Source organism: Arvicola amphibius, chromosome 5 (genome assembly GCF_903992535.2).
Source record: "Arvicola amphibius chromosome 5, mArvAmp1.2, whole genome shotgun sequence".
In the NCBI taxonomy this organism is placed as follows: domain Eukaryota; kingdom Metazoa; phylum Chordata; class Mammalia; order Rodentia; family Cricetidae; genus Arvicola; species Arvicola amphibius.
Window position 1 is genome coordinate 32,972,139 of NC_052051.1, and position 12,455 is coordinate 32,984,593.

General features: G+C 42.1%; 1 protein-coding gene across 2 annotated transcripts in view; it reads right to left on the reverse strand.

Annotated features, from left to right (window-relative positions):
* The window catches only part of Pcsk2 (proprotein convertase subtilisin/kexin type 2), a 228,872-nt gene that overhangs the window by 38,000 nt on the left and 178,417 nt on the right, over window positions 1-12,455 (reverse strand). For both annotated transcript variants that reach the window (XM_038331506.1, XM_038331505.1), the window contains one exon: window positions 6,945-7,021. In XM_038331506.1, the coding sequence (XP_038187434.1) occupies window positions 6,945-7,021 (77 nt within the window). The remainder of the gene's footprint in view (window positions 1-6,944; window positions 7,022-12,455) is intronic.

Below are 12,455 nucleotides of genomic sequence, written 5' to 3' on the forward strand. Positions count from 1 at the left end.
CCAGCTGTATGTTTTTCATCCATGTCTCTGGAGATGGAAATGTCAGGATCAGGCATATAATAGCTTAAATGTAGAGAATGTCCAACAAGCTTGGCGTGGGCTGTGTTTGCTGGCTGAGTCCAATGAGCTGTGGGAGGCCAGACTTATTAGAAAGGATGAGCATGAATACCCTACATGGACTGGTGGTTCCTGGGAGCCTGCAAAGCTGCTTTTGGTGAAGCCTGGGGTCTGTTTTCTTTTGTAGAAGTGAGGAAACCTCTTCATTTTCTAAGGCTGTATTTTCTAAGATTTTCAGTTTTAAAGTCAATCACTCTCTCACGCACAAGACAACTATGTGTGTATTGAACTCCTCTTTCCACCAATAACAGAAATACAGGAAGTTTAAGTTTGTATTGTGTGGGAATCTTCTTTTTTCTCCTAGAAGTTCAGGTGAGAGTGTGGGTGTCTGGGTAAATGAGAGTGGGTGGCTCCATTTGCAGCTTTGGAAGGCACTCTCCAACTTTGGACCCAATTTTTTGCCTTCACTTCTGTAAGAAATCCCTTTACTGAAATGCACAATGACATGCACCTCCACAGAGGGAGTCCCTGTAGGCTCTGTATCAAGTACTCTACATCACATGTCTTCGTTGCCCAAGAAACCGTCAAGGCAAGAGCATTAATTTATTCTATACCAGGGAAACTGACTTAGGCATCATCCACACAACCCAAACATTTTGTAGAATATTGTATTTGTCTGTCGTAGCTGGGTACATTTCTTTTCTCTTGGGAAAAGGTTTATTGTCACATGAGGACCATAAGATGCCTGTGTGAACATGCACAAAATTAGCTTTTAAAGTAGAGATGATTATATCAATGTAAAGATATTTTACAATCTTTATAATCTCCCTAACTCTCAAATTTGTCTTATGTCTCTTTCTTTGTAAAGATGAAGAGGAAATCTTATGAAGATGGACATTTATAAAGTCTAGGTAGAGCACTAGAGACCGTGATGTCATAGAGAACAAGGACTATAAGCGACTAGGAAAATGGCACTCTGCTGGGCACTACAAAGTTCTGGCAAAGATATAGAGCAAACGCTAAGCTAATATCTGCCTACAAGGTTGCCTTGGTGCTCACATGAACACAAGAGTTTGATTAGGTCTTTGAAAATAGTTTGAATGTTATTATCCAGGAGGTGACTGAAAAATGAATCCATAAAGACATAAGAAAAAGATATTCATATCTTCCTAAGCTGCTAAGCATCACCAGGGTAAGGTATAACTTTACATCAGTGTGGCAGGAGCAAACCAGGGAGGGACATATCCCTCATGTGTTCTTTCATGACCCATTGCATATGGCTCTTTAAAATGAAATGTGACATCTAAGAAGGAAAAGAAACCCAACTCACTGAAAGTTTTTCATATTTGAAGTTTTAACTATGTTATCAATCAAATTAGCTCCCACAGATATGAATGGTTCTCAGCCTACATCTGTCCTCCCTTTCTCTTGACTTGGGCTGTTTGAGTAATAAATGTCTTCTCTCTTCTTGAATTTATAGTAAACTTGCCAGGAACTGTGTCTCGTGCAGAATCTCTTCCTCTCTAGGTCTTAATAGAATGAGCAGCACCCTCCCTGCCCCATAAATATTGCTGCTGACAGGGATGACATTTCTGTGACCAGCACCTGTCAAAGACATGCTATGCAAGAGTGGTTTTTATGGACAACAGCACAGTAATGGAATATAGATCCAAGCGCATCACCAGACACTCTCTTAAAGCCGAGTGAGGTGTAATGGTACTGACCAACTGTGCGCTGCAAGCCTTGCGAATAGCAGGCAGCTCTAAAAATGGACAGATGTCAAGGCTACTCAACAGGGTGCCTGAAAAGGTAGGCTACCCATCCATCAACCAGCTAATCAGTGTTGACTGAATGCCAGCCAGGAAAAGAACTGCTGCTAGGTCCTGAGGCCTCCCAGCAAATAAATTATATCTGTTCTGCCCATCATTGATGCCCATTAAATGTGTGGTATTTTCTACCTCTTTTTTTGGTAATTTGGGTTATTATTATTTTATTGGTTCAAATGTCATTCTCTAATCGCAAGTTAGAAGAAAAGAATACGTTGCAAAACTTTCCACTGTGTTTCATATATATCCCTGGAGCTCAATACTGCATAGAGTTATTGACTGGTCCATGACGGGATGAATATACTACAAAACGCAGTCAACCATAGGGCAGGACGTTCTCACATATTGAAAATAGTGCGCATATGTATGAAGCTTGTTTTCATAAACAATCCTTAAATACATTCTATCAGAAATATGCACTAGGAGAAAAATGGATTAATCAGCAAGAACAGAGTCTGTGATAGCATGCTTTAACATGGCTGGGAAAACTCAGGAGGCACATGCTGCTATTGGATGTAGTTTCCCATCCAAGGAGGACATTTTAGCTGCTTGCTCGAGGGTTCTTTGTTGTATTTTCTTCTTTCCCCAGTAATGGGTTCTTGGAATAGATGGCTCCTGCCACTGCTGATTCCTGTGCAGCAATTGCTCCTGGAATCTAACTAGCCTCTGCAGCAGGCAGCATGATGGAATCAATAGCAGCATGCTCCTTCTGGGCCAGCAGCCGGCATTTGTGTTGGAGATGTGGAGCATGCTGTGGTGAGAATTGCTTAAGGGACCAAAGAGCCTTAATGGCGGTGGCACACCAGAGTTGATGCCCATGTCCAGAAAAAGACACCCAGAGAGGCGATGGCATGTCCCTGTGATGGTACAGCTGGCATGAGGTTTTGGTGGAACAACAGCAGATCTTGGCTGAGCTCAAGGCTCTCCCGCCTCTCTAGGTGACAGCAATTTTTTGAGTTCAGTGGGATAGGGACTCTCGTAAGTGATCCTGGCTCAGTTTCTCACCCAGTCACAGAGTCTGTCCTGTTCTTTCTCTTAGCAGCCCATCTCTCCTCCTCCATGAACCCTTTTTAGAATACTGCTCCCTGCACTCTCTCTTCCATCTAGACCAGATGGCCAGGGAACTCCTTGAATGCTTTCTGTATATGGTCTTCTTTTCGTCGTCTTTACTCCCACTTCCAACTCTACCTATGATCTTCATTTAAGTCTTGGACCAATGAGCCCTTCTCTGACACCAAAATTTGCCCCTACCGCTGTGTGATCTTGTATAAATGATGTTAGCTGTATGTTTAAGGATCATGCTGGTAATTCAGAGACTTAATGGTAATTAACTAAGTTAACACATGCAAAGCATTAAGACTGCCTTAGAGACAGTAAGGTTAGTTCAATGTATGTTAGCTTGCTGTGTAAAGTTAGCCTTGAATCCAGCCAGCGTTGGTAATTCAAGCATGTGCTTCCTCCTCATGTAATGTGGTAAGCTCCTCAGAAGTTTGCAGAGCAAAATTAAAGCTTTTACAAACTCAACTCCTGCATCTGTTCTTTGATTATTTCTATGCCTCCTGCATTTTAAGTTTATTTCTCATATAATCCTATGGTGGGGACAGGTAGTGTTCCCAACAGGCTTGTGTGCTGAAGGCTTGTTTGCCAACTGACAGCAATTTTTTGGGGGTGGGGCTGGGGTGGGATTAAAGAAACCGGGAGGTAAGGTCTAGTTGGAGGAGGTAGTGCTTACACATGGGCGTTAGGTTTGCCCTGGTTTTTTTCTTATCTCTGCTTCCCGACAGTCATAAGGAAAGCTGCTTCTGCCCTGCTAAACTCCTGCCCCCATGATATTCTGCCTCTGCTGGGGCCCATGGACTCAAGTCTCCACACCTGTGAGCCCAAATAAAACTTTACAACTTTTAAATGGTCTCATTTGGCTATTGGACCCAACGACAAAAGTCCGACACATACTGAACTAGAAAAGGTGTAAACAAACTGAGCAAACTCTAGTTCCAGCTCTCAGCTGTGACAGCAGTTAACTCATGACCAGCCTCATTTCAACACCCCAACCCGTTCTCCACCTCCTGCCCCAGGTTATAGGAAGCAGTACTGAAGACGATACCGGACACATTGCTCTTTTATTCTGCAGGGAACTTTTAGTAATGTATCCTACCCATGGAGGAAAGACACCCTTTGACATTCTCTTCATGTCAAGCAGGTGCCAACGTTTTGGGCCAAGGCGCTCCTGATGTGGTGGACTTGAATCTTATCTTACCACCCGCATCCAATCCATTACAATCCCTGCTACGTTTGCGAGACTGTAAGTGGAGTCGGGAAGAACCCAGGCTTTGCAGCATAAGTTGTAGTGGAGGAAAGTTTTTGAAATGACTTGGCAGTTTGGAAAAAAAGTTATTTATTGATCGGAATGGATGGACACTCTGTCTGGACACAGGCAGTTTGCTTGCCTGACTCACTAGGGTTGTGTCTCTGGTAAACTTGTCACTTGGGAATTCTTACCGCTGACAGTGATGGATTTTTGTTACACTAAACACTAATTAGTTTTAATTAGAGGCTGTTAGTCTGTTTAAAATGGAACTTTCAAGAACAAGCTTGCATATAAAAATATTTAAGAGATAAGGCATTTTCATAGAGTGTTTTTTGTGTGTGAATATTCCTCCAAGTATCACACAAGAAGGGTTAGCTTGGGGGAGACTGAGTTTATATTCAGGAAAACCTCCTCTCTCTGCTTAGGTCAGTTTACCAACACCTAATGCCTCTTAGCTACAGAGAGATAGCATGTGGTCTGCTCTTAGCTACAGAGAGATGGCATGTGGTCTGTTCTTAGCTACAGAGAGATGGCATGTGGTCTGCTCTTAGCTACAGAGAGATGGCATGTGGTCTGCTTCTTGTCATGCCACAGCTCTTTTTCACGCTCATGAGAGGACCAGGAGTCGGTCAATGCTGAGGCCAGACCCAGCTCGCCCCAGTCTTCCAGAGTCCCTGCTAGTTATGTATAAACTCTCACTTACAGACGTTGTCTGGTAACTTTATATCCTTGGGTCTAAAAAGGTTCTTTGATAAGGTGCTAGGATGCAGGGTTATATGTCATGGGAATAAGAAAGACTTCATGACCAGAATTCTCAGATCTTATTAGATACATTCTCACCTTACAAAGACGCCCTTCCAAGCACTGCATGATCATATTCCAGCTGCAAGGACTTGACAGAGAGTGAATTATGCTACCGCCCACCAGTAACCATCTCTTAAAACTGTTATATGATTGAATTTAATTCTTGTCTTTATTCTCTCTGCATTTCTCAAGTTGTTTAGCCTCCACACACATGCTCCCTGGCTTGGTAGGAAGCTGACCTAAGACACCTGCTTCACTGAGGATCTGCCCTGGCCACTTCTGGATGTCACACTTCTTGAATAAAAGAAATGATGCTTATAAAAATGGTGCACATTTGGTCTGGGCATGGTGGTGCACATCCAGAATCCCAGCACTCAGGAGACTGAGGTAAGAGGCCTGTTGAAAGTTCAAGGTCAGCCTGGAATACAAATCAGGATCCTACTTCAAACCAAAACCGAAAAGGAAATAAAAGCATGACCTATTATCAGTTTTGACTAAACACAGTTTTTTTTTGTTGTTGTTTGTTTTTTGTTTTTTTTTTGGGGGGGGGGGGGAGACAGGGTTTCTTAGTAGCTATGGAGCCAGTTCTGGAACTCTCTCTGAAGACCAGGCTGGCCTCAGACTCACAGAGATCCACCTGCCTCTGCCTCCTGAGTGCTGGGATTAAAGGCGTGCACCACCACCGCCCAGATGAACCCAATTTTTTTTGATCAGGGAAGTCATTCAGCCTTTTACGGCTTTTTCCCTGTCACTAAACGGAAGGAGATAACTTCTGTCTTATCTATGGCTTCCATGCTGTGAATTGAAATTCATATACTTTTATGATCCTCACCCAAAGGCAGGGGTAATATGCAAGCAGAAGCTTTGTCATTTAATTTACTTTAAAATTTACAATAGTTTATTTTTAACTGATACATAAAATGTTCATATTAATGTTACACACGACATTCCCATATATCATATTTAGATTGGGTTTATCATCTCTGTCTCCTCAAACATTTAACCGTTTTACTTTGATGAGAATCCTTAAGTTCAAGCTCTAGCTTTCTGAAATACGAAGACACCACTGTCATCGATAGTCACCCGTCTCGGGTAACCTTTACCCATCTCTAACTGTGACTAAGTTCAACCTTTCTCCACGCACCAGGTTTGAAACTTAGAGCATTTTTGGAGTAATCCAGACACCCAAATTTCTGAATATTTCTCATATTCAGGCAACCATTTAAGCAAGAAGAAAGAAGAAGCCACATTTATGTGGTCAGTAGCAAAGTAGGATGGAGAAAAATGGTACCCTCAGATGGATCATATGCTCCATATTTCAAACCTCTGTCAATTACACTTTTGTGGAAAGGACTACCTGAGATGATATGAGGTTATAACAGGAATATTTTTTAAAAACATATAAACACCAAACCACTGACAAAATTTTTATTGGAATGGTGTTAGGTATGAGGGTGCATGCCTTTAATTTCGGCAGTAAAGAGGCAGAGGCAGGTAGATTTCAGTGAGTTTGAGGCCAGCCTGGTATACATAGTGAGTTATAGGCTAGCCAGAGTTATATAGTGAGTCCCCTGTCTCAAAACAAAACAAACAAAAAAAAACAAAACAAAAGTTTCTCTGGAATAGCTTTAATAGGACAAGTGAACTCTTTTAAATTACTGTAGTAAGTTGAGAAAAGTTTTCTTGCTGTTTTTTCTTATCCATAATAGGTTAGATTGGCAAACCATTTCTAGTTCAACGGAACAAGATGAAAATCAAATGATAATTCTTGAGGGCCACTGTAGTACTAAAAATCCAAGGATCAAGAAATGGAGCCACTATGAAGAAGAACATACATAATACTGTATAATATTGATATTATTTTGCTGTTGACACTTAAGCCCTAAACAAAACAGAGCAAAATCGACCCCAAAGGCTAACAGTAAAGATGTTCTCAAGGCTCAGCTTACCTGTTGAACCAGTCATCTGTGTATCGTGGGTAGGGATAGGGGTCGTTGCTGCTGAAGTCATAACTTGCGTCAGAGTTCTGAAAAACACAAGGGATCTCAGGTCAGTAAAGCTGTAAGCACATAAAGGGGGCTGGTGCCTTAAACACACCATCCTGGATTTGTGTCTCCTCCTTGGAGGGTTGTGCCAATGCTCTGCATTTTTGTCTTTTGCACATATTTTTAATTATTATATATATTTTCATATACTGCAATCTGTGAGAGTAGCCCTTGCAAAACTGTGACAGGCTTACATGTGTCCTTAGAGCCTGTGACCCCTATTTCAAGCCTTCAAGGACTTGGTTAACGCGAGTCCAGGGTTCTCCCGAACAACTTCATTTTAAGCTGGGGTACCTCCTCTGTGTTAGCGGGCTCCACCTAGAATCCAGGGCTTGTGCTATGCTTCTTTGGTGCTTTCATTCACTGATGGCCAGAACACTCTAGTTCTTGTGTCCTAAGTGAGACAGCCGTTAGCGGTTAGTTCCTGCTTTATGCGGAAGGCTCACGTTCATACGGCTATTTCACATGGCCTACTTAAGGCCTGCCTCCTTTCCCGGCATATGTGCTAACTTTGTTCCCATGTCTCCTCCCATGTGTACAGCTAATCTCACTTATCATCTTTGTAAATGCCATGGAGAGTTTAATGTATGTCAGAGACTTAGATGAGGATAACAGCACAGTGCTGGCAACCCTGCTCTTATGCATCTTAGAGCTTAATTGGAGGAACAATCAGCCAAATGACTGAACAAATAAATATGTCATTGTAAACTTAATGTACACACCCCATAACCGCTAGGAGCATGAAATTCTGTCATCCTACAACTTCCTTTCTCTGCTGTGAGATTTTTGTCAAATAAATCAGTCGTGTACTATATTCAACAATCTTTAAGTGATTTTATACACGTACTTAGGTTTCTATTTGGTTTGTCTGTTATTTTTTTTTGCCTGTGCTATGCAATGCCTACTATTACTGAGTGAATAATCCTGCCCTTTCCCATTGCCTCCGCGGCCTTCCCAGGAAGGCTAGTCTGTGAAAAATTAATTTCTTTATTGGTTCTTCTTTTTGGGTTTTGCAAAGAAGACTCCAGATGGCTTTTTGAGTTACTTTGGGTTGGGAACGATATTTCATGCCTTCTTTAGTGTTCCTTGATTTCATGGTCCTGAGATATTTTTAGAAGTTGTGTGTATTCCTTTATGTGGTAAAAATATTTTAGCATGTGACTCACGTTAATTTGAAAAGCCAGTGGATCAGTGTTGTCATGTTTTTGGCAGGATATTGACTAATTCCAATTATTTTAGTTTTGATTTGTTGGATGAGAAGGGCTACTAGACACCATTGGTTGCAATGATCAGAACTATAGTACAGGCTGAGTACCCAGAATTTCCATCTCTGGAACATGGATGCTATTTGAGAACCGATGAGAGGTCAAAAGCAGAAGTAAATTCCACACCTGACCTCACTTTCATGGTGAAAAAGTAGATGTGCTGAACATATTGTATCAAATTTCCTTATGATCAATTCTCAAGGTGAGTATAAAACATAAGTGACTTTCATGTGCAGAGTTGGGTCCCATCTCCCGAACATCTCAAGTGTATGTGACTATTCCCAAATAAAAAACAATCTCAATCCCAAATACTTGTGGTTTTATGCATTTCAAATGAGGGATACTCAACTCATATTAATTTATTTAAATTAATATTAGTTTGAGTGTTCTCAGACTTGGCCCTTTGAGTCTCTTTCCCTTTTTCCAGAATCTAGGTCTTTTCTGTGATGGTTAATCTTCATTGCCAGCTTGACTGGATTTAGAATCTTCTAGGAGACACGCATGTAGATGCCTTTATTAGGGCATTTCTAGAGAAGTTTAGCTGAGAATAGGCAACCTAACCCAGTGATGGTTGAGGGTTCTTGACTGGATAAAAGAGAAAAAAGGAGAAGGAACAGGGATCAAGATCCTACATCTCCCTCTGCTTCCTGACTGCGGATACAGTGTGACCAGCTGCCTCACGATTTTACTGTCACGGTGAGCCACCATCGCCAGCAGACCTTCCCCGCCATGAGGATTGTGTCTTCAGACTGTAAGCTCAAACAACCCTTTGTTATAGTAATGAGACATGTAACTAATATCTCATAAAACTCCAGTCTTCAGAAGCAAGTCTCCTGTCTGCCTTGGGCGCAGTGGTGAGTAAGTTCCTAGATCTAGACCCCACTCCCACCACCCACAGGCTTAGATCCCAGGGAAACTTTATGACTCACAAAGTTTCAATCTTTGTCTGATCTATAGTCTTTGTCTCTGGAGCAATCTGCCCTATCAGTGCTGACATTTCTCTCCCTTGACTTTCTTTGAGATGTTTGTATTTCAGTTCTTTTTAAGAAAACTATTTTGAAAACACTTATTTGTCTTCCTAAAGTATGTTGTTACTTTTAAACTTCACTGAAATTTCTAGAAATTGAGCATTCTTATGTGAAGTGTGTAGGGCAGGGCAGGAATACTGAGAGGAACATAAGAATATATGTATAAATATATACTTATAAATACATATAATAATATTTATAAAACATACATATATTTATAAAAATATAAAAATAAGAAAACTGTAAGTATAAATATAAATACACATTTTTCTTTTCTTTTAGGCTTCAGAGTTGATATTAAGATGGAAGCAACAGATCTTGAAACACATTTGCTAAGTCTGGTTGGTTTCTCCATAGAAATGATCCAAATTCTCTGGTCTAGACTGAGCTGGCAATGGCACTCGGCACAATTAGCATTTGTGAGGTCCTTAGAGTGAGCCCTCCAAGTGCTGCCTTTTTCTTCTGAGCTGTGTTCTTGGAGTGGGGTGGGTACAGGCTGGAATGGCAACTTGACACAGGTCTCGGCTCATTCTATGACAGTGCCGTGGGTTAAAGACTATAAAAGTTCTGTGAGGGACCTCCTCTTACAGTACCAGGTCAGTCAGTCCTGCCCTTTACATCACTGACCCTCCTCCTCCATCTCAGAGAAAGAAAGAGCAGAATATTCTTGAGATTGGTGAGACCCAACTAGCTAGGAAGTTCCGGTGGTCAAGGCAATGAGGACCCGGGGTTTGGGCAGGAGTTTCTGAATTGACAGCTGATGTCTGGGGAAAGACAATGCTGAGGAGGACTTGGGGACGATGATGAGAGCTAGTACCATGACTCCTACCCCCCCTCCCCCCACTGAGCTCGTGTCTGAAGCTAGGGACAGGGAGGACTGGGGCACAGCTGAGATGACCAAGTTCCATTAGAGGAAAACAGATTCTCTTCACTTAAAAAAGACTGACCTTTTGCTTTTGTTTATATGTTTATGCCTGAGTGAATTTATGTGCACAGTTTACATGCAGGTGCCTACCGAGACCAGAGAGCATCAGATCGAGTGGACCTGGAATTGCAGGCAATTGTGAACCTGGTGTGGGTACTGAGAACAAAATTCATTTTCTACAAGAGCCATAATCACTTGTAACCAGGACGCCATCTCTCCAGCCCCTTCTGTGCTCGCTGCCTAAAGGAGCGTGCATTCTCCACTCCATCCTTTCCGGCACATACGCTCCATCTGGCTTTGGGGTTGAGGTCTTTTGACTCCCATTCCTGACTCTTGGATGCTGTCCTAGGAAGGGTAAGAATTAGAAGGAAGGCCTGAGAAATTCTGAAAACCTTGAAACTAAAATGCCTTGAGTCCCGTGGGCACTTTTATAAAAAGAAGAAAGACCTTGCATTGTCAGGGGTCAGATTTTCCTCAAAACAGATGGTGGTTTAGCCATCTGTTAGACCTAGCAGTTTTGTGGTTTTTCTCATAATTAATTAAGCCTTAGGTCCTTGGGTAAGAGTCTATGCTGAACTTTAAAGAAGGCCAACAGTGGGTGTTTTCTGGCCCCAAATCTGATGGTTTATAGCAAGAAAGGGAAAAAACAATGCTGTCAAAGGTTCTGTTTATGCTTTAATAGGCAAACCGAATCACTGATCAACGTGAACGACAACGTGCCTGCTGTAAAATTATCTGTGTACAAGAAGTTAAACTGGCCTTGAATCATATTGAACTTTCCTATGGCAGCCATAGAAAACACTTGAGAGGACGTGACACTGTGGTCAATCGAACACCAAAATTACTTCAGGTCTAGCTAGACGCTCGCTTAGATTTTTGTGACTTCTTCATAAAATACCTCGCTATCTTTTCTTGCTTTAGAAAATATGAGTTGTTTGGCAAATATAACTTAATCTTCCATGATTCAGGATTGTGGTGACTCAGGCGTCATTAAGAACTTGAATTATCATTGTGCCATTACACAGGTGGGGAAAGATTGGGCTGAATCCAGGGTGACCTCAGGGCTTCCCTAGAAGTCATGCCTGGAAGAAACTTCAAAGTACAGTTTCTTTTCTCTTCTCAAAGTTCACTATAAGGAGTGCAAGTCAGACACCTCTGGTGTTTCTGGTAATTCAATAACCAAAGACCGAGTTTTTGAATATTTGAATACATAGAAAGCAAGACTTACTTTACTCTTAGCAATATGGTTCAGTAATTTGAGTTCCAGCCAGTATTAGCCTCATGTATGCGTCACACAGAGGGTCAACACGCGCCCAGAGCTATGGAAGGACAAGGAAGGTACTGGAGGCACTCAATCTCACAGCCTCCTGTGTCTCAGACCCAGAGCTATGTTTGTGTGGCCATCCAAGGTGCAGGCTGACCAAAGGCACACTTCAGACGTTAGGGCCAGTATCACTGGGGCCCGCCTGGGAGGAAGATGGGGGCTCTGGAGCTCAGGGAACACCATGCTCACTGCCTCATGTTACAGCAAAGCTACTGAAGGCTGAAGATAGATGTTATAAGAAGCTTAAGTTGTCATGTCCATAGGCAAGGCCCCGTCCTAGGGTTCATAATCCCCAAAAGTCATTGGCTAAAGTGATCGAAATCCCACAGATAGATCCATCTTACTCTCAGCCATCTTATTACAAAAAACTTATTTTGAGCATACCACACACATAAATAATAAAATATGATAATATTTACCCCATTTTCTCCCTACATCTCCCCCCAGACTCCTCTAAAAAGTACTTTGACTATGATAGGCTTGGGTATCAGCTGACATGTTTTTTTTTTTTTTTTTTTTTTTTTGAGCACCAAGGAACAAATCTGTGGTTTAACCCTAAACTGAGAAGGTGTTATTTAGATTAGGGTATACAGTTGGGCAAGACATACCTCGCCCAAGGGGTACAATTGGGGCGGCAGCTGGGTTGGTGGCGCTTCAGGAAAGGGGGCTTGCCACCTTCTCATCCACCTGCCCAGATGAGCTCCTTTTCGGATTTGTTTTCCGTTTCGCAGTTCTCCAGGTGCTGAAGAGTTCGTGCTTCAGTCCCACACAAGGGCATTAGGTATGCGCTGGGGTATCAGTCACAACAAGAAATAGGTCTACGTTGCTGTAGTTACACGAGTCTGGACCTCAGAGAAGTCAGACGAGGGGGAT